General features: G+C 31.3%; 2 protein-coding genes across 3 annotated transcripts in view; one reads left to right on the forward strand and one right to left on the reverse strand.

Moving 5' to 3' along the window:
• LOC139514436 (dipeptidyl-peptidase 5-like) lies at positions 1-21,403 on the reverse strand. 2 transcript variants are annotated; one of them, XM_071303716.1, is made up of 13 exons: positions 20,985-21,403; positions 18,304-18,593; positions 14,954-15,070; positions 14,455-14,541; positions 12,931-13,002; positions 9,993-10,229; positions 8,943-9,107; positions 7,796-8,115; positions 4,210-4,364; positions 3,526-3,719; positions 3,084-3,165; positions 2,437-2,546; positions 1-1,951 (listed from the first exon to the last, which is right to left on the reverse strand). In XM_071303716.1, exons 1-13 carry the CDS (start codon positions 21,193-21,195, stop codon positions 1,928-1,930), a joined length of 2,064 nt encoding a protein of 687 aa, XP_071159817.1. In that variant the 5' UTR covers positions 21,196-21,403; the 3' UTR covers positions 1-1,927. The 2 variants fall into 2 exon arrangements, with proteins under 2 accessions (XP_071159817.1, XP_071159816.1); XM_071303715.1 differs by lacking the exon at positions 4,210-4,364 and adding an exon at positions 4,397-4,551 and having other exon boundaries at positions 20,985-21,212.
• LOC139514441 (uncharacterized) overlaps positions 21,228-26,679 on the forward strand; it is a 7,285-nt gene continuing 1,833 nt past the window's right edge. The window contains exons 1-2 of the mRNA XM_071303722.1: positions 21,228-21,304; positions 25,628-25,683. Of these exons, the coding sequence (XP_071159823.1) occupies positions 25,644-25,683 (40 nt within the window). The 5' untranslated portion in view covers positions 21,228-21,304; positions 25,628-25,643. The remainder of the gene's footprint in view (positions 21,305-25,627; positions 25,684-26,679) is intronic.

A 26,679-nucleotide genomic window follows, 5' to 3' on the forward strand; every position in this document is an offset into this window, starting at 1 on the left:
TAGTTTTATTTTTTTATTGGATCTGCTTACTTTTTGTCATAAAATCATGTAATCATCTACATACATTTATTTTTAATCATTCACTACACCATATCCTACTTACAAGTAGATGTTTTAACTCATTACTGTTTACAAATGCAGCAAGTAAGGTTAACTCTTTCCTTCTTTAATTTCTTAAAAAAATAATATTGTAATAAACTGTCAACTGTAAATACTGGAATGTAAATCTTTATCACTAGAAAATTGCTATGGAATGGCTCTCTTTTTCATGAGGTAAATTCATGGATGTATTGACTCTTGATCAACATATTTTCTAAAGATAACTATAACAGATTCAAGTGAATAATTGTTTTTCAAGAACCAATCAAATGAGGTTTTCTTCAGTGTAAACCTTCATCTTGATTTAAAAAGAGGTCTGAAAAAAATAAGTACATGTACTTCAAGCAAAAACAAGATGACAGATGAATTAAAACATTATACATCAACAACTTTGTTGTATGGATTACAACAACACCTTACTGACAAAATAGATATTGGTTCTATTCCACATACGGAAGGAAAAACGTTCATCAGTAACTTTATAGTATCAAAAATAAAAGGAAAAAAAAACAAACTAAAAGACAAAAACAGAGTAATGATAAACAGCAATTACTGTTTCTACAAAGCAAGTAAAAGTGTGAACACAGTATTGTATTTTGAACAATGATATTGGTCATGCTAAGGAACATGCTAAAAACTGTAAATTGTTGGTTTCATCAATATATGCAAGGACCACACAAAATTGTATTTTCATTTTCAATTTCTGCCAAGAAACTTTTAAGTTTCATAAGAATTAGTGACCTAAAACAAATGTAATCCTTAAGAAAAAAGACCAAACATTCATACTATAATAAAACAATATCTTTTAAAAGAAACAAATAAGTACTAGTAATTCATACTACATTTATACTGGAGTAATGAACAGCATAAATAATAATTTAAAATATTTCCAAATAATTCTTTTCTCCCCAATTGCACACTTTTGTAAAAAAAAAAAAAAACACAAAAAAAAGATTGCAGTTAAGACAAGTGCATGCACAAAATAACTGAAATGCATAATAAAAAATCAATAACTGCAGATTTTTCTCGTCCATTCTACCATCAACACTGTCACTATCAAAATAAAGACACAAAAATTGCTGTCTAAGTTTTTTAGCTCATGTAGTACAGCAAAGTGACTAAATTTTACCAATAGAAAAGTAAATATTCATGTCTATGTGTCAGTATGTGACTTAAGTGGTAATTCAACAGACAAAAATAAATGCATACTCTAACTCACAAACTTTTCAAGAATAATATACTTGGAAATTTCTTGAAAAACTTAGTGTAAACCAAGTTCCATTTAGGCCTTAAATGCAATCGAAGTCAGTGAATCATGATATATTTGTCATGTGTTCTCCTTTTAAAGATTTCTAACAGGTTAATTATACCACAGTCTAGATTTTCAAATACACCCACATCTTACACAGATATTTTGGTGAGAGATAAAAATTATTAAAAAATAGACCTCCCAGAACTCAAAATTCTATATAGAAAGGATCAAATGATGTCTGAAAATTGAAATTATTGCAGTAATATTGCACTAAAACAGAAGTACAGAAAAACAAAGAAAAATCTTCTTTTTTTTCAGTAACAATAGAATTACATAAGAAACAGTAACCAGAATAAAACTTAACCAATACAAAATAAAAATGCATCTTATAAATAAACTTCAAAACTAGAGTCTAAAATTCTAAAGATAACAACTTAATTCTAGAACACTCAACTACTTGTGACAAAGTTACTATTTTAAAAAGTCTAGAACACCAAATTGTGACTAAGTTCCTATTTAATAGGAAAAATACTTAATGCTGCCTCCATAGCTCTTTCAGGTCATAATCCAAACTCTTTACTTTAAATTTGCTATTGGAATCTGAAATAATAGAAAATATCTTAGAATGTAAGTTCTTATTATTTTGATACCCTAGGAGTCACATTATTTGCATAAATAAAAATCTCTCATGAATTTCTGAATCTACATACTTCTAAAATTTAAATAAAATTGATTCAAGGGCATGCAACTCTGGATACACATTTTGGAAATGAAAATGAAAACGTGTTTCTTGCTACTGTAGCTCTTTTCAAGTCAAATAAATATACATGTTTACAAACAAGCCACTAAAAATCATTTAAATCCAAACAAATTTGCATGTATTTTGTCTTTATGCTAACAAATACCCTTTTTTTTTATTTTTTAGGAAAGACAGTCTTTCAAATATTTTTTATTAAGGAGTATTACAAAGGAAAACAAGCACAAATGGGTCAATTATGCAAGTCTCTTCAAAATATGGCTTTAATCAAAATTTATCATTTTGTGTATCTATTGTCATCACTTAGCAGATTTCTGATAAACATTACCTTGATATCATTGTCCGCTGCTTTAAAACCAAACACTTTAGAAAAGAAGTAGAATTCACCATCCAATGCTGTTTGGATATTTTCTGCTTTACGAAATCCATGTTGTTCACCTTTTAAAAAAGAAAGAAATAGTAAACATAATGATAAGATATTTCATTTCATTTTTTATAATGAAAATATAGCAATTGTTAACTTCTACTTTAACAAACATTTGTAAACTCTGTTTATCCTTAACTGGTTTATGCATCCTTTATTGATGTTATATTGGTTTTTTTATCTTAAACTTCTGCTCTTTTAAGACATATTATTATTTTTGATTTTAAGAAAAAACTGCCCTCAAGAAACCAATTTACAAATGTGCAAGTCAGGAGCCTGTTATCTAGTGGCTATCGTTTGGTTACTGTCTATCACATTTCTTTTATATACATTTTGTCACTTAGGGGTATTTTAAAGCGTACTATATGGTTTAGGTTTTGCTCATTGTTGAAGGCCATCAGGTGGCATAGAGCTGCTTACATCTACATCAATTGGTCTCATTTGCAATTATACAACATCTTCTGATTTTTATATCTAGTTTATCAAATTAAATCCAGCATTTTGTAATTTTTGTATGCAACACCAAAATTTAAACAGAAATGGTTTCTCACCTTCAAACAAAACATGCATGGTAGGAATACCCTTTTCTTTCACAGCTTTGTACATCATCTCTGCTTGATTTGGTGGAACAATCTGTAAATGATTATATAAGTGACTATATATTCTTTACAACTATGTCATTTTGCAAAGCTTGAAAAAAACTGACCATTGATTTTATGTTGAAAGTCTAAAAGAGAAAGGTTTTTCCTGAGAGCATCTTTTTACTTGTCCTTACTCCTATGGATGTGTATTGACTAAATTTGAAAGATGTAAAATATTAATTTTCTGAATTTTTGATATATTTCTGGACTTGTACCGTATATTTCACACACACACAAGTCTTGACAAAAAATAACTAGTGCAATTTTTGAATGAGACAAACGTTATAAAGAACTTCTAACCTTCCATTGTTGATGCATCCATCATCAACCCATTATTTATCCTTAAATTTACCTTATCCTCGTCTCCCTGGAATAAAGCAATAGGACAATCAAGTTTTTCAATATAATTGATAGGTGATCTTTCTTTGTATATCTTTATGCCATCCCCTGTGTATGGTGCTATCAGGTTGTCAAGGTAACGACTTTCAAACTTGTGGGTGTCTCCTGCTAAGGCTTCAAGGTCACCTATTCCATAATGACTTGCTCCTAGAAATCAAAGTGAGCACAGAGTATAGTAAAACAATATAAAATTTCTTCCTGAGAGAAACAAATAATAAGTTAGGTACCCTTTGAATTTAATCTTATTCAAATTGATTTAACATTTTCTTTAGATAGGTTAAATTGTAATGAAACCCTTTCTTTTCATTCTATGATTACAACTCCCAGTAGTACAATGCTCACATCAGTTAGAGCACTTTTTTTTCTTTTGAACTAACAGAATCTGCTTGCCAATGTAAATCTTTTTTTATGTATATATTAAAATGCCATCTATATTCCAATTGAGTTTTTTTTTGGAGGGAATGCCATCTATATTCCAATTGACTTTTTTTGGAGGGAATGCCACTTATATTCCAATTGAGTTTTATTTTTTTTAGAAATGCAATCTCTATTCCAATTGAGTGCTGTTTTTTTTTTGGGGGGGGGGGGGGGGGGGGGAATGCCACCTGTCTTCCAATTGAGTCCCTATATATTTTACCTGCTCCAAACACATTTTTGAAAGTTAAGCAAGCCAGAGTGCTGTAACCACCTGCAGATCTACCATCAATACACAATTTACCATGATCTGCTTTACCTACGTCTGCCAGAAACTGGGCTCCATAACAACAATCATCAAGGTCATATATACCCCATCTGCCACGAAAACAAAGGGACTTAATCATTACCTGCTTTAAATACATTTTTGAATGTTAAACATGCTAGCGTAGTATATCCTCCTGCTGATCCTCCATCTATACATAACTTATTTTCATCCACTCGTCCAATATCACCAAGATATAAGGCACCAAAGCAACAGTCATCTATATCAGATACTCCCCATCTATTACAATATAGAAAAACATGCAAAGTACATGCTAAACTGCAAAAGCAAAACCAGTCACCACCTAACAGTAAATATGAGTACTGTAAATTCAGAAATTATTGAAATGTTTTTTATAAATGCGAAAAATACAACAGGGTTATAATAGTAATAATTTAAACTCTAATTTTGATTTTTTTTTATATTTATTAAAAAGGATTTTTCTCAATATTGCAAAAACTTAAATTGCGTTTAAGTCTAAAATGACAAAATCGCAATAATAAATGCACGCTATGATTTCTGAATTTACAGTACATTTTGTAATATTTTTACATCAAAAAGTGTACATCAGTAACAGTGGTAACAAATAAAACATAAAAATCGACCAGAGGAAATTATTTCAAGCAAATCTGGTCTTAGTTTAACTTTGCCATGCATTAAACCCACTAGCTTCTGCACTTGAGGCAAGCATGCTAACATGATACCACAAAGGTAGTTCAAACAGATTGCAAGGTAAAGTATTAAAGCAAAATGCATTGATTGTGTAGTTAACAGTAATATTTCTGACTAGCTTGACTTCTAGCTAAACCGGAAAGTCATTATTAGGTAAGGTATACTACCCTCCTTTAATAGAAGACTAGTCCAACGATAACCAATCTATCTGTCTGTTGGACTACACTGCTTAGATGGATATTATATGATAACATTGTTCTTCATATCATTTTAAATATATTTTTGTATTCATAACCTAATGATTTTGATAACTTCAATTTTTTTTAAATTATATCTAGTCCAAAATCTGTTCAAAGAAATAGCTGAAGACACTACCAAACTAAGATTGCCAGAAAAAAATAATTTGATGAGAATATTTTGAAAAATTTGGGTGTCATCAAACTAATTTTGGTTAACTATTACATAATAAAAACAATAAAGACAATGCTTATTTTGTTGTTCAGCTGTTGTAGTTGTATAATGTTGTTTTCTGAGGTAAAATAAATTTATTTTGACATGGTTGTACTACAAATGCTTTTAAAACATTTGTTTCTCCAACACATTTAATTATTTTAATCATGAATGACACTTAAACACAATTAAAATAAGTTACTGCAATAAATGTTGTTGATGTATATACTATCAAACAATTTTTATTTTCTACAAATTTTTAAAGTTTCTACTTTTCAATGAATATTTAATTATTTGATACTTTTATATTGTGATACTATATATATATATATATATAGTTGTTATATTTTGTTCTATGTTTTAGTCATATCTATTAATTTCATGGGTTTCTAAACACTTTTAATTATTTATTTTGTTCAAGACCAATCATAATATTTTTAAGGTACCTGGTTTATCATCATAACGACACTTTTAAAACTCTAGTTTTAAGAAGGTAAATGAATACCTTTATGAGCTATAAAGGGAGGATAATTGGTAATACTTCCAACGGGCGCATTTCATTTGCGCCAATTTTCAAAAAATCAAACCTTTCATTTGCGCCACAAGGTCATATATCATTTGCGCCAAAAAAAAAAACCTTCATTTGCGCCATTTTACAGGTATGACAGGTAATATAACGGAAAAAGTAAATATTATTTACGATTTTTTTTTAATTTTTTTTGTACATTATCTCCCCCTGGATATTTGTGTGAGTTCATATACAATACTGAGAGTCACTAAGGTTATAATTATATATATAGTGTTCACATGACCAGTCCAGTGTGAGGTGTCAAGATGGACATAGTCAAATCTGAGACAAACAGAGGAAATAATTCTGTGATATTTGATGACCACATATATAGGTTATCAAATGTTTAAAATAATGAAAATAAATCCTTCAGGTGTACCAAAAAACCCTGTAAAGCCAGGATTACGACTGATGCGGACAGCAAAACAATTATAAAAACTTTAAACGAGCATAACCATGGAGTAAACCATCAGAAAGTAGAATCTCAACAACTCAGAGTCAGAGTTCGGAAAGCATCTGCATGGTGATATATGTTTTGGAAACTTATATAAGCCCGGAATCTAGATATCCACCGTCATTTTGGGCTGTTACACCCACTGCAAATTTCAAAAGAACCAACAATGGACCGGAGTAATTCCATACACATTTTAATGAACAATTTTATTCAAAACATCAAGGTTTTATTCAGGTTTTAACATTACTTGTATGAATTTATCATTACTTGTATGATTTTATCGAGGTTTTAACATAACTTGTATGGTTTTATGATAACTGATTTCTGAGGAATATGTTTAAAACTTTCTTTATTATTAAAAGACTTTTTGAAAAAATGTATGTTTTATACTATTATTACCTGTATCTACATGTATTTACCTGTATTTACCTGTACTTACCTGTGATATTGGCGCAAATGAAAGATTTAATTTTTGGCGCAAATGAAATATGGTTTTTGGCGCAAATGAAAGATTTTTTTGGCGCAAATGAAATGCCAATTGGCGCAAAAGCAAAGCACCGCTTCCAACTTATTTAAATAGTACTATGTAAATATAAAGATAGTGTTGTCAGTTATCAAAATGGAAGATAGGGAGTTTAAATAACTATATGCCAATGCCATACACACTTTTTTTGTAAAATACTGGTAGATCAAATATTTATAATCAAGGTAATCTTTTTTCTACATTAAATTCTGCAATTTCAAGCATTAATGGTTATTTTGTCTCAAGTTTAAATAAAGTGGCTGTTAATTCATGTCATGACTATACTTTATCCTGACTTGTGCTGAAAAATTCAACATATCTTTAATTGATTTCCAAAAGTTTGATAGTGAAAAAACTGGTACTTCTGATCTGAACAACAGGGCAAATGTGCCCTCCTATTACAATTTCATATACTTCTTTATTATTCAAAAGAAACTTTCAACAAGGCTTCTACAGTGATCCAAAGTTCCCAAGCTTTCATTTGTTATCAAAAATACCCATTCAAATGTTTTACCCATAAACAAAGATACAGCTATGCGTAGGAACTATTTTGTTTGAAATATGTACTTCTTTCTTGTATGTTCTTTCTGACCAGACATGACTGAATGGTTCTATTCCATAAAGAAAAAAAATTAATGAAAAATTATGAAAAATTATCAGATCGCCTCCTTAAATAATCTACTTCCTTATTGGTGAACTTTTTTTGTTGTACAGCAGACAAACAGTTGTCATTGATGTCCTTAGAAAAAAAAACATCCATAAAAAGTATAAACAGTCAAGGTACATTTCATCAGTACAAATGTGTTATCATACTAACTTTGCCCTCAGTTTGTGTCTGTATGTTTTACCATAACCAGTGCTGCCCCTGTAGTTTACATCTAGTACAGCAAACCCACGTGATGTGAAATATTGTTTTTTCAAACTCAAAACATTGGATGTTTGAGATGTTGGTCCACCATGAACTTGAACCAACAATGGAGGCTTTGTACCCTCAGGTGCTACAAAGTCCTTATTTTTAGGGGGATATAAATATCCGTAGGAGACATCATCATTTGTTGTTTTCCAGCTTATTTCCTCTGGAATACTATAATAACCTGTGTCCATATCTAATGACTTTGATTCTTGAAGAATCTTTACCTACAGAAATTCAATAAAAAAAAAAAAAAGACAATAAAATGATCTGACAATCAAAATGTTTCAAGCAAGCGGTCAGCAACTTTTCAGTTGGAACAATAGTTATTTAAAAAAAAATTATCAAATGTCAAATATTGACAGAATGTGGAAAATATCAATTAGTTTAGTATAGTGTTTAATAAACATTATACATGTAGTTTCTATATACTTTAATAAAAAAAAAAACAAAAAAACTAAGCTTTACATGTGAAATAGAGGTTATTTGAACAGATCAAAATTCAGCTAAATACCAAAAGTGCAAATACATTTATTTCTTATGCAGCAAAAATACGGCAATCTGATTGGTTGACTACCCCTGTGTAAATAACATCCAACCCTTGTTCACCACGGGCTAATAAAATTTTGCCAAAAATATTATAATAATAAGAAAATGCTAAAAAAAAAAAAAATTTAAAAATAATTTAAAAACTTAAAATATTAAAAAAAAATTTGGGGGGAAAACTCGAGAGAACAGAAAACATTTCTGAATTTTTCCAAAAATAAAGTAAAAAATTATTTGACAACGTGCAGCAACATGGACATTTTTCATTACCGTTTTTACAATTTGACATCCTGGTTTCAAAATGAGTTAAGGAATTGTTCAATAGAAATAACTTCGTTATCTTGGTGTAATCAGGGGTGTACAAAATTTTACACCGTTGTTGAAAATTCTGTACACCTCTGATTACACCAAGATAACTTATATTATTGTGAATTCAAGATAACAGAAGATCAGAAACTGCTCACTCAGAAACTGATCACAGTCATAAGATATATCTAGAGATACTTACCTCTTTGGTTTCCAAATTAATTCTTATGACACATTCAAACTTTGTTGGACTTCCTGCTACACAATACACTTGACCGTCTGCTGTCAGATTCATGCAAGTATGACTTGTAAATCCTGTGTCAAGTTTCTGGTATTCTTTTGTATTCATGTTTAACACACCAAGTTCCTAAAATGTAGACAATTTTAATGCAATTATGTATACAATGACTAAGCAACTTTTTAATTTCACCATATCATGTAGGTTCATTTATTTGTGTGGGATTTGGTTGATTGAGGAACAATTGTATTTTCATGGATATCTAATTTTTTCGTTTTGGCAAAGCCTGCATACACACCTGTTGAAAATGTGTACTTTGTGGTATATTATGTTTTGTGGTTAATCTTTACCAATGAAATCAACAAAATTTGGTCCCATAAATAATAATGAAGATTCACAGCATTTGAAATTTTAAGTGATGTTCTTTTATATTTACTGTTTTAACATTATTTTTTTACTTTATGTGATTTTTTTCAAATATGAAAAGATTCTTTCTGTATAAAATAAAAAAATGAAAAGTTAAACTGTGTTTACATGTTTTATGGTGAAAAGGCATTTGAATATTAATTAAAGTATGATTTCTACTGTATTGTATGGTATTTTTCTTCAACTTTTATACCAAAAATAAGATAAGAACATTGATGATTTGAACTAACCAACCCTTTTTACTGTGTGAATTTAATTAAGTCCTTTTTTTACTCAACAGTTGATTTATTAAGCATACTAAGTGAAACTTTTATATAAAATTTGTGATATCTGGTTAGTTTAAATCACACATTAGACAAACATTTTTTTGGTACTAAATTCATTGATATAATAGTGCCATTAAATCAAGCCAAAAGCCATTAGTATGACAAATATAAAAAGTAAAAAGTGAAGAATTTGATTTAAAAAATTCATGATATAAACTTTAATTCATGATATAAACTTTAAATCAAACCAATATGAAAGAAGATATTGGGAATGTCACTTTCCTCAGTCAGATAAAGCAATCAATATTTTATTAGAACTTACACTCCCAGAATTCAATACTATTCTACCAGTTCCTTTTGGATCTACTGCATAACCATAAAAAGCAAAGACCCAGTGTGGGCCTCCAGTTTCTTTGTCTCTAGGTAACAAATTAGTATGGTCACCATTGGCATTAACATGATAAAGGTTCCACCATTCTGTTTGGTCACCAATGTATAGTAGCTCATTGTTTGGTGTCCAAGATGGCTGCATTACACTTATGTCAGTACCAGAAACTATCTGTAATAATATTCATAATTCATCTGGTTTAGTTTTTGACAGGTAAATTTTTTCCAGACTAATGTATACACCTTATCAGTTTCTACCTCAAAATGAAATATTCCAAAGACCAATTTTAATAATTCTAGTAACTGGACTATAACTGCTAGTTTTTGTTGTGAAAATGTATAAATACCCTGCCACATCTGGTCTGAATTGTTACTTGTTTTTCTGGGCTATATCAATCTGATGAGTTAAAACTTTCCAACTGTTTTTTACAATTTGTACTTGTGTTGTGCTGTTAAACCATTTTTCCAGGTTAGGGTGAGGGTTTGGGGCTAGCAAACTTAAGTTCAACCCAGCTACATTAGTTATGTGCCAGTAGATCAGTGGTTGTTGTTGATTCATGTCTGTCATATTTGTTTTTTGTAAATTGTTTTGTTTTATATTTTTTGTGTCATGGCCTTTTTGAGCCGACTATACAGTATGGGTTTATCTCATTTCAAACTTTACTTCTATCTTTAAAAATTGAATAAACATATGCAATTAATTATAACACAAGTACATTTAGTGCACTGAATCATCATCTTATATCTTAAGATCAATTTATCAGAAATTATAACATTTTAATATGGTTTCGGTTGTTTGTAGCAACATTTCTATTCCAAGACAAGTGTTTTAAAAGGTCATTACCAACAACAACAACAACAACAATACTTTATTTTAAGAGGGTTACACAGTTAGCTATATTACTAATCTTCCCTGAGGCCCTCGACATGAGAATTCAAACAAGAGGCTGTCACAACGACAGCAAACCGGATTTATTAATATTTATTTGTGTCCTGGCAATATCACAAGAACCATTACTGATGAATGGTGAAAGTGAAAATCGTCAATATCAAATTTGGCCTCCATTTTGTCATCAGTATCAACATATTAAAATTTGAAATCTTAGATTGAATGGTTCATGAGTAAATGCAACAACGTGAATGGAAACACCATTTTACAATCTTTCAAGAACCATAACGCCTGAACGGTAAAAGTCAAAATCGTCATTATTGAACTTGACCTCTATTTTGTCATCAGTAACAACATATAAAAATTTCAAAAGCTTTGGTTGAATGGTTCATGATAAAATGCACGGACACGACTGGAAACACCATTTTTCAATCTTTCAAGAACCATAACTCCTGAACGGTAAAGGTCAAAATCGTCATTATTGAACTTGACTTCTATTTTGTCATCAGTTACAACATATTAAAATTTGGGAAGCTTTGGTAGAACAGTTCATGCATAAATGCACGGACACAACTGGAAACTCCATTTTTCAATCTTTCAAAAACCATAACTCCTGAACGGTAAAAGTCAAAATCGTCATTATTTAACTTGACCTCCATTTTGTCATCAGTAACAACATATTAAAATTTGGGAAGCTTTGGTAGAACAGTTCATGCGTAAATGCACGGACACGACTGAAAACTCCATTTTTCAATCTTTCAAGAACCATAACTCCTGAACGGTAAAAGTCAAAATCGCCATTATTGAACTTGACCTTCATTTAGTTGTCAGTAACAACATATTAAAATTTTAAAAGCTTTGGCCGAACGGTTCATGAGTTAATGCACGGACAACATTTGATTGCCGCCCGCCCGACTGCCCGACCGCCCGGCCGCCCGCCGAGCATCCCCAAATCAATAACCGACATTTTTGTCAAAAAAATCCGGTTAACAAAATGCAAACATATACATTGCATACATTAGTATAAAAAGTCAAGTATGATAATAATGTTAAATACAACTTGATAAAATGTGATGAAAAAAATAAACATGATGACATGATCAGTTTTTCTATATTATTGATACAGCTAGGTTGATTTCAATAAATGATCTGTTATTTTGTATTTGAAAGAATTAACATTTGTAATATTTCTTAACGGTATTGGCAAATTATTCCACGAAAATGGTCCAGAATACATAAAAGATTTTTTGAACAATTCTGTTTTTGGTTTAGGGAGTATGAGGTTTCCTTGAACAGCATTTCTCAAGGGGTATGGATTTCTGTCTGAAACATAATGAAACTTGTTAGTAAGATATGATGGGGCATCACATTTAATGCACTTAAATGTCATCACTAACTTATATTTTATTCTCTGTTCAACTGTCATCCAGTTTAAGTGTTTGAATAAGGGTGCAGAAGGAGAAAATGGGTCTGTTTCTAGTATTAATCTAGCAGCCCTCTTTTCTAATTTTAATATCCTTTTTAAACCCTCACTGTTACAACTACTCCACACTATACAACAATAATCAATTAGTGGCAAGATATAACCATTATAGAATAATTTTCTGCAGTCTAGATTTAGAAATTTTTTAATCTTTAATAGTAGATATAGTCTAGATGATATTTTTGAGCAGATCACATCAATTTGGTTTGTCCATGTGAGAGAAGGGTCAATTTTAATGCCTAATAGACTTTCGCATGTGGAAGATTGTTAATAGTTAAACAACTCTCATTGTAATGTGGCATTGCTCTTTGTTTCGTTCCAATAATCATATATTTTGTTTTATTTTTATTGATGAACATATTGTTGAATATGTTTTTTGTTTTTCTAGCAGAAAAAGGAGAAAGATTTTGTGAGCTATTTTAAAATTGTTAACTCAACTTTTGCATAATTGGAAAAGTAGTTCTGGCCTACTATTTGTGAATAAAATAGTGTTTTACTTACCTGTTTAGGATTAGATACAGCATCTCCTGTGGCTGACAGGTCACCTGTCCATAGTTCTGTACTGTCCCATGGCTACAATGATCATATTTAACTTAAATCATGTCTTTCTATTCCTCCATCATAGTTTGAGCTTATTAAAAAATATATGTTTTATAAATATTTTCTGATGGGTTTGAACTTACCCTAGTCCAAATAATTATGACGTCTTGAAAGTCTCTTATATTTTTTTCTTTGACGCCTTACATCAGGAAGGCGTCAAAGAAAATTTTTAAATAGTCTTCCTAGATGTCATAATTATTTGGACTAAACCTTGCCCAGCTGTAAAATGGTCATTTATATTTAAAAACCAGTTGTTGGCATGACACGGGTTATGTTCTACTCATATATTTTATGATGGTATAATACTAAACCCCTAACGGGAGAGATTGTGCCTGATATTTATATGATGAAGACATAATCTTTCAATCAGTTTAATTGAGGTCTGGAGCTGGCATGTCAGTAACTGCTAGTAGTCTGTTGTTATTTATGTAATATTGTCATTTTGTTTATTTTCTTTTGTTACTTCTTCTGACATCGTACTTGGAATTCTCTTGAACTGAATTTTACTGTGCGTATTGTTATGCATTTACTTTTCTACATTGGCTAGAGGTATAGGGGGAGGGTTGAGATCTCAAAAAAACAAGTTTAACCCCGGTGCATTTTTGCCCCTGTCCCAAGTCAGGAGCCTTTGGCCTTTGTTAGTCTTGTATGATTTTTAATTTTAGTTTCTTGTGTATAATTCGGAGTTTATAATGATGTCCATTATCACTGAACTAGTATAGATATTTGTGGGTGTGGGAGTTTCTCGTTGCATTAAAGACCTATTGCTGACCTTCTGCTGTTGTCTGTTCTATGGTCGGGTTGTTGTCTGTTCTATGGTCAGGTTGTTGTCTCTTTAACATATTCCCCATTTCCCTTCTCAATTTTACTTGCAGTCTTTTTTTATTTCCGACTCTGAGAGGTAACATTTGTCATTCAATTATTACCTATATATTTCTGAAAGTTTTCCCCACCTATTCACATATTTAAAATGTGACCTATTCATGGGGAACGTTCTATTTACCAGATTTGTAATCACATAAGCAACACAACGGGTGCCACATGTGGAGCAGGATCTGCTTACCCTTCCGGAGCACCTCAGATCACCCCTAGTTTTTGGTGGGGTTCGTGTTGTTTATTCTTTAGTTTTCTATATTGTGTCATGTGTACTATTGTTTTTCTGTTTGTCTTTTTCATTTTTAGCCATGGCGTTGTCAGTTTGTTTTAGATTTATGAGTTTGACTGTCCCTTTGGTATCTTTCCTCCCTCTTTTTCTATCACCTTGTATAGGTATATTGTAAGAGTTAAATGATATACTTCTTAATCCTGAAAAAACAGTGCAAAATTTCAACATAAAACTATACAAATTATATGATGAAGAACCCTAAACTGAATATTCCTAGATGACAAACTACTGGTAAATAATAACTAAATTCAATAATTTACCATATTTGGATGATTCCATTGTACCCATGCTATCTTTTTACCATCAGGTGAAACTCTTGGGCTACTGTAAAAATCTGCTCCTTCTGTCTGAAATGACAATATTTAGACTATTTACATTGAAAATGTATATTTAGCTGGTAATTTTAGTTTAAATTTAACACCTTCATCATCCTTAACCTGCCAAGCTGCATGCAAATTCACCAACTAGAGCATAACTGATCATTCCTTTTCACTGATGCCAAGAAAACTTCACATGAATACAGATTCAATGAGGTTGAACTATTTACTTGCACACGAATAATTCATCATCAATGTTTCTTAGCTTATTTTGACAAAATTGAACCAAAATGGCTGCTAAAGGTGAAAAATTATTTCACTATTTCACTTTCATTAATGATTGATCAAAAACTATCATATTTTAGATTTTTTGTATATCTCATTGCTAGTGCACCTTTAAGATATATCTAACATATATATTTGTAATCTTAATAAATCTTACCAAAATGAATTGTTGCTTGGTAACAGGATCTATGGTTACTACTGTATTAACAGGTTCTTTGGCCTTCTTGCTTTCTACAACACTATGATCCTCTCTCACACAGTAGATTTTACTCGTCTAAAAAATAATAGAACATCAAATCAAATGAAACAACATTATATGACAAACAGTTTCAACTTTGCCATCTCTAGCTTCCCTTTTTCAGATGGCAATGTTCCTCAAAAACATATTCAACAGTATAGTAGTGTAGTCTATCATTCCACTTTAAGTTAAAATAAATGGTCTTAATAGGTAACAAGTGGGGTTTTAATTGGCGGATCCATGCACAGGCACTTGTCTCAGAAAAACAAATCTATATACCTTTATATTACACATGTTATATCAGTCAGGGGATGTTGAAATTAGTGGGGGTTATTAAAATAATGATACTTAAAGAAGTGATTTTTATGTCATTATCCTAGATTCAGTACAAGGTCATCACCTGAAATGACCTGGTCATCCTATCAACAAAGATGTTGGTTCTGATAATTTTAGAAATGATAATTAGTCCCTGGATCATTAGTATTCTATATTTTTAAAAGCTACAATAAAATTAAATCACTTCTTTTAGTGATTAATTTGTACTACTTAAATAGGTGATTATTAAAGAGAGACAACTCTTACTTCCAACCTTTATGGAAATAATGTTACTTGAATCAGTGATTTGGAAAATCACTTATTTAAGTAAGTCCCCTGACTGTATATACATGATATAAAGGTATATAGGGGGAAAAAATTCTGAGACAAGTGACTGTGGATCCAAGGGGGGTTCTGCCATTGGAACCCCTGTTTTATAAATGACTGAATATGCCCCTGGTTTAATTTGTATGCACATAAAACTAGTTTATCTCATCATATTGTGTGACTGTACCAGGCTATCAGGTCACATAGCTTGTTTGTTTATTGTTGTTAAAAGCAAAACTCATTTTTGTTTATTAGCCAGCTGAAGTCCACCTCCTCAGTCCTGGTGAGGGATTTTCAGCTGTGTTGTAGACCCATTGATGGCCTTCGGCTGTGTTTTTTATTCTTTTGAGTTAAACATACTTGTTATTTAAGATGAAACAAAAACAAAAGTGTGTACTAATTTAGACACAGTCACAAAATAAACAGTATTTAGTCAGATAAAATCATTGTTTGTCATTAACACACTTATATTGATATAAGTGACATCTCTTCATGATGTTTATTAGAACAACTTTATCTCTAGTGTATTGACCCTTGATTTTTTCTTAGTCAGCTGACCATGGATGGTGATGACTGTGACTAATAAATGATTAAAATGTAAATTGAAATTCCATATTTTGAAGATGTTTTTTTCTTAATGTAGTATTCATTTCATTATTGCTTCTCTTTCACTTAAATGCATTAAAGTCCAAGACAAATTGTTAATATAAGAGTAGTTTAAATATTAATAAGTTAATTTACTTCAGCTAAAATAAACAACTTTTTTATCCTTCATAAGTAATTAGATTTAGATTGATATGAACTTGTAAATCATAGAGCATATGTCAGACTCAAATGAACAAGAACAACGAACCACTGTGTTTTACTATAGTATATGAAAAACTTATTTCTCACATATAATGTATATCAATAAAAGGTAATCATAAATATAGAAATAAATAAGAAAATTATATAATTGGGTAGGGTCAACAGTCAACACATCTCCTGAACATAACTTTCTTTAAAGGGAACACCTTCTTCTTATCAGTTTTACTGTGAATGTCTGGCTAGATCAACTACAGTTTACAATTAACTCATAATAAATTAACTGTTAACTTTAGTTGCTATGGCCATTGGCTCTTACACCTGGGACTATTATACTAATATATTAGTATGATAGTCCCAGCTTACACCAATTGAAAAATTCAAATTAACCTATTATTGTGAAAGCTGTTTCATAATGACATTTCTCTAAGCATTTTGTTCTATTTCAAGTGCTTTCTAAATATTTATTTTTTATAATACATGTATTTTAAAACAATCACCAGATTCATATTATTAAAGCAAAGCATTTTCATTTAGGGCCAGACTAGATATATAATTAAGACCATGTTTCAAAGGTTGCAATAATATTTCTCTAATTCTTACACGATTTATCCTTTTCCTAACATGTTGATTATTTTTATTTATTCAACGTGTGTTTTATTTATCTCAGTTCTTCATTGGTCAAAATTTTATTACGACATCATATTTTCTTGCTTTCTTTTCCTTTTGTGACGACATGCTTGTTGACGTCACAAAGAAAGAACACATCTTTTTGCAGATAAATTGAAAAGAAGCAATAAGTTTGCCTGCATATTGTTTAAAAATCATTCTAGAGAAACAGATTCCACCACCAAATCTTGTGAAATACAATATCTGTCCACTCGAGACAGTTAAATTTTAAAATTTAAAACATGAGGCTCACCAAGCTTTTAAATATTTAAAATTTAACTGTCAAGAGTGGATAAATATCATATCACACTCGATGCAGTGGTAGAATCTATATTTATGTACAAAATGTACAAAATAGAAAATTAAGATTATTTTGGAAGTGTTTCCAATGTTGCTCTTATACTCATTTTGACCCGTAGTGATAGTGAGGTCTGAGTGTGTCATCTTCAATGATGAATACCCTGTCAATACTAAGATTGTGAATACAAACTCCTAGGGTGGCAAGGTGTATGTGCCGTGATATTGTTGGCTTTTTTTCAAAACTACCTCTACCCTTTTTTATTGGGAAAATATGCGTCATTTTTCTCAAATTGGGAAAGTTATAACGAACCATGAATTTGACTGGAACTTCAATTTGCAGACCCCCTTTCAAGAGGTAAACCCTCATTTGAAATAAGACTCCTTATTGTAAGTGATAATACATAAATAGACTCTCAAATCTGAACATATAGTCATTTTATGCATTAAAAATGTTTAAATGACTGTTTTTCAGTTTGTATTCATGCACAATTACTACTGAGACTGCACTGTGTGGGAAAAAAGTTGTCTTTTTGGAAATAATTTGAAGCCATTTTTTTTTCAAATTGGGATTATTCTCCAGGGGAAAAAGCCTTTATTCTCCAGTAATTTAAGGCAAACAATATCACTGATGTGCTTCCAATCTTAATTGACGAGATTGTCAGTTTTCCTGCTGAAGGTTGGTACTTCTTTTCAGATACTTAACCTACCTTTTACAATAAAAACCTTGCTGCAAAATTATAGCCACATGTGCTGAAAGTGGAGTTTAACACAAAAATCAATCAATCTAACAATTAATTTATAAATAATTTCTTAAATTCACTCTATATATAAATGCATGCCACAACTTGTATTACCTTAGCATTGAATGACCCATCAGCATATCTCCATGTTTTTTCACCTGTAGTAATAAGCTGGGGAGCTTCATCAGGAGAACTCTGAGAATACATTTGCTGGTCTTTGTAATTTGAGAAATAGACCACTTTGTTGTTGACAAAGATAGCTCCTCCACCATATTCATGTACTCTGGTCCTAGCATTGTAATCTTTTGGTGTCCATGATGTATTTTTATCCTCACCTACTTTTTGTGAACACACTACAATTCGACCACCTTCATCAAACCTTAATTCTCCCCAATAAACTGTGTCTACAAAAATAAACACAAAAAAATGTCAGTTTTCATATATACTTGTACAATGTACTTCCAGATATGTTTTCTAAAAAAAAAATTGGCAAAATGTTAACTAAGCAGTGTTTTCTTACTAGACACACCATTTGTTATTCCACTGATTAAGATTTAAAGGGATGAGGATTGAGAGTCAAAAGACACCTAACAAGAGGCTCTCAAGAACCTGAATCTCTCACCTGTAATTTTTTGCTTAAAAGTTAAATCTTTCATCAATATATTCTTGCTTTTTAATATTCAAATTAACATGATTAATGAGTAGTGCAATAATGCCATTTAAATTTTAAATGCTCTTTATATCTGTCATATTTCTTCAAAAGAAAAAAAAACAAAATTTATCCCTATGTTCCATTTTAGCTTTGTGGCTATGAGGGTGGTAAAGGGTTATTTTTGTGCAATATGATTGCAGTTTTTTATTTCACGTTAAGCGTGATTTTACTTTTTTATTTGATGTTTAATCCTGCAAGACAGGTGCCCTGTTCAACGTGTTCTGCTTATTTAATTTTACGTGCATTGTGATTTTCAAATGCTTATTTAGGGTGCTTGGTTTTTTTCAAATAAATTTCAAACACTAGACAGTGATCGTCAAGAAAAGAAATTGATTGAATTTTGTTTTTGTGATACGGCGGAAAGGTCTATGATGTTGTTCTTTTATTTGCATTTTAAAAGTTCAGAAGATTGTTAAATACTTTTTCAAAAGCCCTTAATCATTTAAATCATAAATGTGTATACTAAATAGGAAATATTATGTAAAACAGAGATATTATATATAATACAAGAGGACAGTGACTGAGTCACAAAAGATTCACATCAAAGACTTTATTTTTCGTGCAGCGTTCATGACAGGAATTGTTTCCAGTTCAATGTGAAATGATGTTTTATTTCACGTTTTTTTCGTGCAAGCACCCCCCTTCATCACCCGCGGCTAGGTTTCTTGACATACATGGAAATAAAATACAAAATTTATACTACATACTCTGAAACTCATTCAGCCCAAGTTTGTCTGAAATTGATTTTGGAGTTTCAAAGGAGAAGATTTTTCATAGTATAGGCAAGCAAACTAGATGAAAAATTGTCTTTAAAGGGCAATAACTCATCTAAGGGTCAATAGACAATTTTAGTCATACAAACTTAGGTGTACATGTAGATCTGACTTAAAATAAGAATATTTTATTCTTATTATTTAATCTAATGACTAACGTAAAGTGAAAATAAATAATTATAAAGTCAAGCCAGATCTATGTGTTATTGTCACCACCATATTGTTTACATTGGTTACAAAAAGAAGTTCTTTCAACGTCCTCTATCGAAAAAGAAACAACGTCAAGAACAACTACCAGAGGTCTTCGCAAACCAATCATTTCAACGTATTCTCTAGATATGCATATCATATACATTTGTAAGAACTATTACAAAATATCTGACGCCACAATGGAAAAGTGATTGTTGTATGACGTCAAAAGTTCCAGCGGGATAGATTTTCGGGTCAGCCAGGAAAAGCGATAAGGTGTATGCAAGCCAGAAGTCTGGAAAAATCCAAAGTGGGAGGGAAAGGGGAAGGGGGGACATGGACATGCGATACAATATACCATACTGAACTTAAACAGTCCTAATTCAAACAGAATGTCGACTTAAACAGTGCTTATTTGTTCTGAAGGGGAGGATCGAAAAATCAGATTTAATCTCCTGGCTAAGGGTGTGCAATGTATGAATAGCTCTGTAACCGGAGAGCACGAATTTTATTTCAAAATTGCTAGTCTCCACCTGGACTCGAACCCGGGACCTCTGTGTTACAAGGCAGCGTGCTAACCGACTGAGCTAAAGAAGTACTTCCTTAGCTCAACCGCTTACGGCTGACGAAGTATCTACTAAGTTTTTCTAAGGGAAGCAATCCGTTCACACTTCCCCCACCTCAAGAGTCATTATACTCTTATAATGATGATATTTTCATCTTTTTTATATTTATATTTTAACCTGGCTAGGTAATTCTTCTAACCGTGGGTTATTATTGTTGGGCGCCAATGTAACCGGAGAGCACGAATTTTATTACAAAATTGCTTGTCTCCACCGGGACTCGAACCTGGGACCTCTTTGTTACAAGGCAGCGTGCTAACCGACTGAGCTAAAGAAGTACTTCCTTAGCTCAACCGCTTACGGCTGACTAAGTATCTACTAAGTTTTTCTAAGGGAAGCAATCCCATCACAGCTCTAAGAAAGTGTATGGCCCTTAAAAGGGGGCGTAGTCTGTTAAAGTATAATTAGATTATTTCTATCCAATAAAACAAATCAATACTAAAATATTTATTTCATACACGTGACATGTCTGATCATATTTTGATTATTATTACTAACCGGCGTTTTCTGGGCAGCTGTCTACATGAACTTCTTGAAATTTCACACTACTTTCAGAAACAATTTTACTTGTAATTGGTGACCTCCAAGATCCATAATCACTTGTTGTTATGCTCATTTTAAATGTCAATTTTGTCACTGATGTGTTCGCGATTCTGCTTAGAAGTCGAAGTGAAAGTTGAGTCCCAAAAACTTTTGTTAGTACTGTCATTCGGAGTCTTTTCGGAACTTCTCTATTTTTATGGATGTATATTGCCTGACATGCCAGCCTGATGCACTAAATGACTATATCTAACATAAGCGATATTGTCAATTACTAGGTGAGACCATAAAAGAGAATTTCAGTGTGTGTTCTGATTGCATAATGACTTTGATGTAAGGGGTAGTCACCAAACATGTTTTAAAATCCAAGGGCATTACAGCTTTTACATTAATACTAGCAAGACAAATCTTTGTTTGGCTTGCTTGCTTTGTGTGTATCAATGTTTGCTCAAGCATGGCAATTAAGATAGGCGGGGCTTCAGCTTGTATACATCGACATACTTAAATTTTATTGGACGTTACGTTTGAGGTTTAGGACACTTAATTTTAAAACATCACATGACAAATATTCTCACATGTTTCCTCACCTGTAAAAATACAATAATTGGTCAATGAAAGAAAAATATAAACTTAATACTGGTTTTTTTTTATAACATATCAATCTATTAGTTCAGTTGTTTCCGTGTCTGCCCTTCATTTATGTAACTCAAGAAAAAATTCCAATAAATGGGTAACAATTGTATCGAAAAGAGAAAATCGAGTGCACCTTTTTTTTATGTTAGGGTGTGTTTGAGATGAATATTTTGTCTTGAAAACGTACAAAGGAAGAGTATTTGATACATCATCTCGCTTCAGATTCTATCATTTTTATATAGCAAAGCTACAGGTTGACTTTATAACATAAAAACATTACAATACTAAAAGATGAAATGTAGGGGTCAAGTGAAATACCTATCCAATGAATCACAAAATCAGAGTAGGTGTGTTCGAATAGCTATTTTACTAAAAGTATTTGACGACAATCTTTAAGTTGGATGATGAAAATGCATATGTTCGAAAAACATTTGGTTTCCATTTCTACGATTGTGAAAATGAACTGCCGTAATGGGGAGATAATTTTGACGAAGCAGAATCCTGACTGTATTGTATATTTTCAGGTAAGGAAACATGTCAGAATATTTGTCATGTGATGTTTTAAAAATTAGTGTCCTTAACCTGAAACATAACGTCCAATAAAATTTAAGTATGATGTATACAAGCTGAAACCCCGCCTATCTTAATTGCCATGCTTGAGCAAACATTGATACAAACAAAGCAAGCAAGCCAAACAAAGATTTGTCTTGCTAGCATTAATGTAAAAGCTGTAACTCAGAAAAAACACTTTCCACTATACATGAAAAAAGATTGATGAAATAAATTATTTTTCATGCAGCTGTTGTTAAATTTCTGTGTCATCCATCTAAGAGGGTGGTAAAGGGGGTCCTGAACACAGAAACACGTTAAATAAAAATCTCAAAAATTTTGCACGGAAAATAAAAATCTGGAAAAAAGAAGTGTGAGAAATAAAATTGTCAATATTTTAGACCAAATACTTGAAGTTATTACTCAGCTGTTCTTGGAGATCAGGCAGTCACAACTAACAGTCATGACGACCCGACGGTCACCTGTTGCATCTGATTTTTAAAAAAAATATTTATAGTCATTTGTTGATATCCTTGGAACACATAATAATTTAAAACAATCTTGGGACTTACTTTTAATTTAGTCCCGGTTTACTATGTGTGATGAAATGCGGGACAAGCATGAGATTTTAAGAGTACCTACATGAAACACAGAAAATACATAAGGGGAAACATAAAGCATGTCGAACCAAACATGAGAAAACAAGATATTAAACGACAAAACACGAAAACACGTGAAATAAAAAGGCAGTAAACGTTGAAAATCACCTTTTACCACCCTCAAGGGATGTGCATGCAACATTCATATATTCCTGTGGCATCTTATGCTACATATATATAAAGTAGAATCCAAGAAAATACTAATATTTATTATACAACTCAAACGATCGAACTACAGTTACAGAATGATTATAATCCTAATAAAAGCCTTATTAAACTATGTGCAGATAATGAACCCGTGTGTGGTCAAAATGATAGATACATAGAAACTGTCACAGTATCAATTATCAGTGGATGTAACTGTTTATATTAATGTCACTACAATTCCAATGTCTCTCTTCTGAGTTTTACTGTGGGCATTCTTGTGTGTCTGTTTTTTCTTCATTGGCTAGAGGTGTAGGGGGAGGGTTTAGATCTCAAAAAGCATGTTTAACCCTGCCTCATTTTGCGCCTGTCCCAAGTCAGGAGCCTCTGGTCTTGGTTAGTCCTGTATGATTTTTATACGGCTTATTAATTTAAGTTTCTTGTGCATATTTCGGAATTTAGTATGACGTCCGTTATCACTGAACTAGTATACATGTACATATTTGTTTAGGGGCTAGCTGAAGAAAGCCTCAGGAAGAGGTAGTTTCTAGCTGCATTGAAGACCCATGGGTGGCCGCTGGCTGTTGTCTGCTCTTCGGTCAGGTTGTTGTCTTTTTGACACATTCTTCATCTCCATACTCAATTTTATTATTATCTGTAAAATAAATTTAAATATAAAATTTTGATGTAAAAAAACATAAACATGATATATATAGTAAGTTGCTTTAATCTACTGCTATTTAAATATTTACCTATATATAATTTTTAAGTATCGTATGGATACAAATGATAAATATGTCTAAGTTTAATGATAAAAGTTTCCAAGATGAAATTTGTGCACTTTTATTTTATAGAAGATTTTTAAGCCCCCACCGTTGCAGAAGGGGGCATTGTCCATCTGTAAGTAGGTCAGTCTGTATGTACATCCCAAAGTTGTTTTCTATTTTCTAGCTTTAATTTGCCTCAACCAAATGTTATAAAACTTATATGCAATGCCTATAACCACAAAATACAGATGGCGTAAATTTTATCTTTCTAGAGTATGTCCCTTAACAAATGGAAAAATTAATGATTTTTTTCGTTTCCATTCTTTAACTTGAGTTTGCCTTTACCAAAAGATATGAAATTTATAAATTATACACAATGCTTATTACTACATAAGACAGATCAAGTTCAAATTTTGGTGGTGTCATTTAAACTGTTCTTGAATTATGCCCCTTTACAAGTTTCTGTTTTCTAAGTGAAGTTTGGCTTTACCAAATGTTATGAAACTTATACACAATGCTTATTGCCTTTAAACTCAGAACAAGTACACATTTGGGTAGTGTCACTTTTACCTTTCTTCAGTTATAAATGTCTGTTTATAACTTTATATAATATGCAAGTATGGGCATCATTTATTTGTGTCCCTTCAACATAATCCCCATTTATTTCATTAAAAAATTGAGGATTTTAACTTAAATTGCTTTCAACAATTTGCATCAATCTGGTGTGAATTGTTTGTATCTATTGACATGATTTTTTATTAGCTTATGATTTTAGGTTTCCGAGTAATGGGGTTTTTTTTCAGCCAAAAAATTGAGATTTTCAAGTTTTCAGACAATAACTCAAAAATGCTTTTAGCACTTTTCATGAAACTTTGGTGAATTGTTTATATCTATTGTCGTAAGCTCCCTTTCGATTTTCATAAAAAAAAATTTTTTTATGTTTGGGACTTCTGTGATTTTATTCATAAAAAATTAGTGATTTTCCAGTGTTGGTACAATGTGTTGAGCAGTTATCATGAAACTTTGGTGACTGGTTTATAGGTAACCTCCTTTTAATTTTTCATGAATTTCTGATATATGACAATGATAAGCTTTTGAACTTTATTCTTTGAAAAAGCGACAGGTGTATCAGGTGCTCATGGCGCAGCTGTTTATTCCTCGTAGATTTGAACAATGAGGAATGACTATAAGGATGTTTATAATGTATATTAAAGCTTGGGATTATATAGTGTAATAGACTATTTCAATTATTACTGACTTGTGACTCTGGAGTTTATAAATTTTCAACAGGTTTCCTACTCTGTTGTAGGGTATTCTGGTACTAAGTCATTTAAGAGCAACTAAAAGAAATAAAATTAAGTTTACATTCATGATCAGTGCAATTTGAGAAAATATTAAATTAAATGGTTTATATTTTCTATACATCACAAATCATCAGAAAAACAAACAGTAAAATTCAGTTTTTTTCTCAAATTGTAACAATTAGAAGCTGGATTGTACTTCATTCAAATCTCTTACCCCAGTACCATAATGTCCTACTACACAAAGTGACAATAGGTAACCTGTCTAAAAATTGTGTACTTTGGAGTCAAAAGTCAGTAATAACAATATGTGCTAATTTCAGATTTTAAAGGATTGGATGGTTGGGGATTAATTAAAAGCATGTGCCCCCACCACACATTAACCATCGACATCTTGAAAAAGTACTGGTAATTTTGATATATTGCTGGTGAGATGCTATTATTTTGGTTCAATGGTATTAAATGTATGTCAGTATACAAATGCTCTGTAGTATCAAAATGGCTATGAACTAACTGCTTTATTTATAATTCTTTGATTGATATTGCAGGTGGCATGTTTCTGCAATGGGAAACCTTGTGAGTCAATTAGAAAAGCCAGGAAAAGGTATGTAAATTTATATACTGTGGATTCAATTTCATTATTATTCGATGGATACCAATTTTTGTGGACTTTGTGGGTATAGGTGAACCATGTTCATGTTTTCCATTGATGTGATTTTTTACTTGTCTTTGTAGATAAAAAACAAATAATTCAAAATTTAGAATTTTTTTTAAAGTGGAAACACTCACTCTGTGCTTATTTTTTCTGTTTTAATGATGTTATTAGATTTAAGAATTACTCAATTAAAAAATTGATGGTTGCTGAAACATAATATGTATGAAACTTGTATGTCTTTCTTGTATTCATTTTGTTGTTACGTTGATGTTTTTTTAAATTACATTCAGTGTATACACCAGTACTTCACATGGCCTTTTACTTATTTGAAATAGATCAAATTTTCTACGGCAATTTCTGATAACATTTACAATTATTATTTCTGAATTTCATGCATATCAAAATAAGAAGATTTGGCAAGATTGCCAATGAGACAACTCTTATGTAATGTACATAATTTGTTGTTCCACTGCCTGTATCACTCTTCTCAATTCTTGATAAATTTACATATCATTTTGTGACATCAAATATCTTGACCTGGCCTTAAGGGAGTTCGCTTCTCAGTTTCAAAGTAATTAACTTTTCAAAACACTAGTTTATATAGATAGGGGATTAATAAAGGAATCCAAAGAGCAAGAAAAATATATAGGTCACCGTGCTTGTTTTCGAGATATTAGCCATTGAAATTTTGGCAGGAAAATATTCTCTCTTTACTTTTCATAGCTTTATCATTGACAAGTTGAAGTTCTCAAAAACTGTTAAAAAGTACTACAAATTTTATAAGACTTTTACAGATGGTTATCATTATACATGTAAAAGATTTACAAAAAGAAAAATAGGGTCACTGGGCAAATTTTTTCAAGACATTCAAATGGATAAAACTAGAGGATTCCGAAAATCTGACAAAAAAATTAAAACATAACAAGCCATTGTCCTTAAAAACTT

The sequence above is a fragment of the Mytilus edulis genome, chromosome 3, assembly GCF_963676685.1.
Source record: "Mytilus edulis chromosome 3, xbMytEdul2.2, whole genome shotgun sequence".
Lineage (NCBI taxonomy): Eukaryota > Metazoa > Mollusca > Bivalvia > Mytilida > Mytilidae > Mytilus > Mytilus edulis.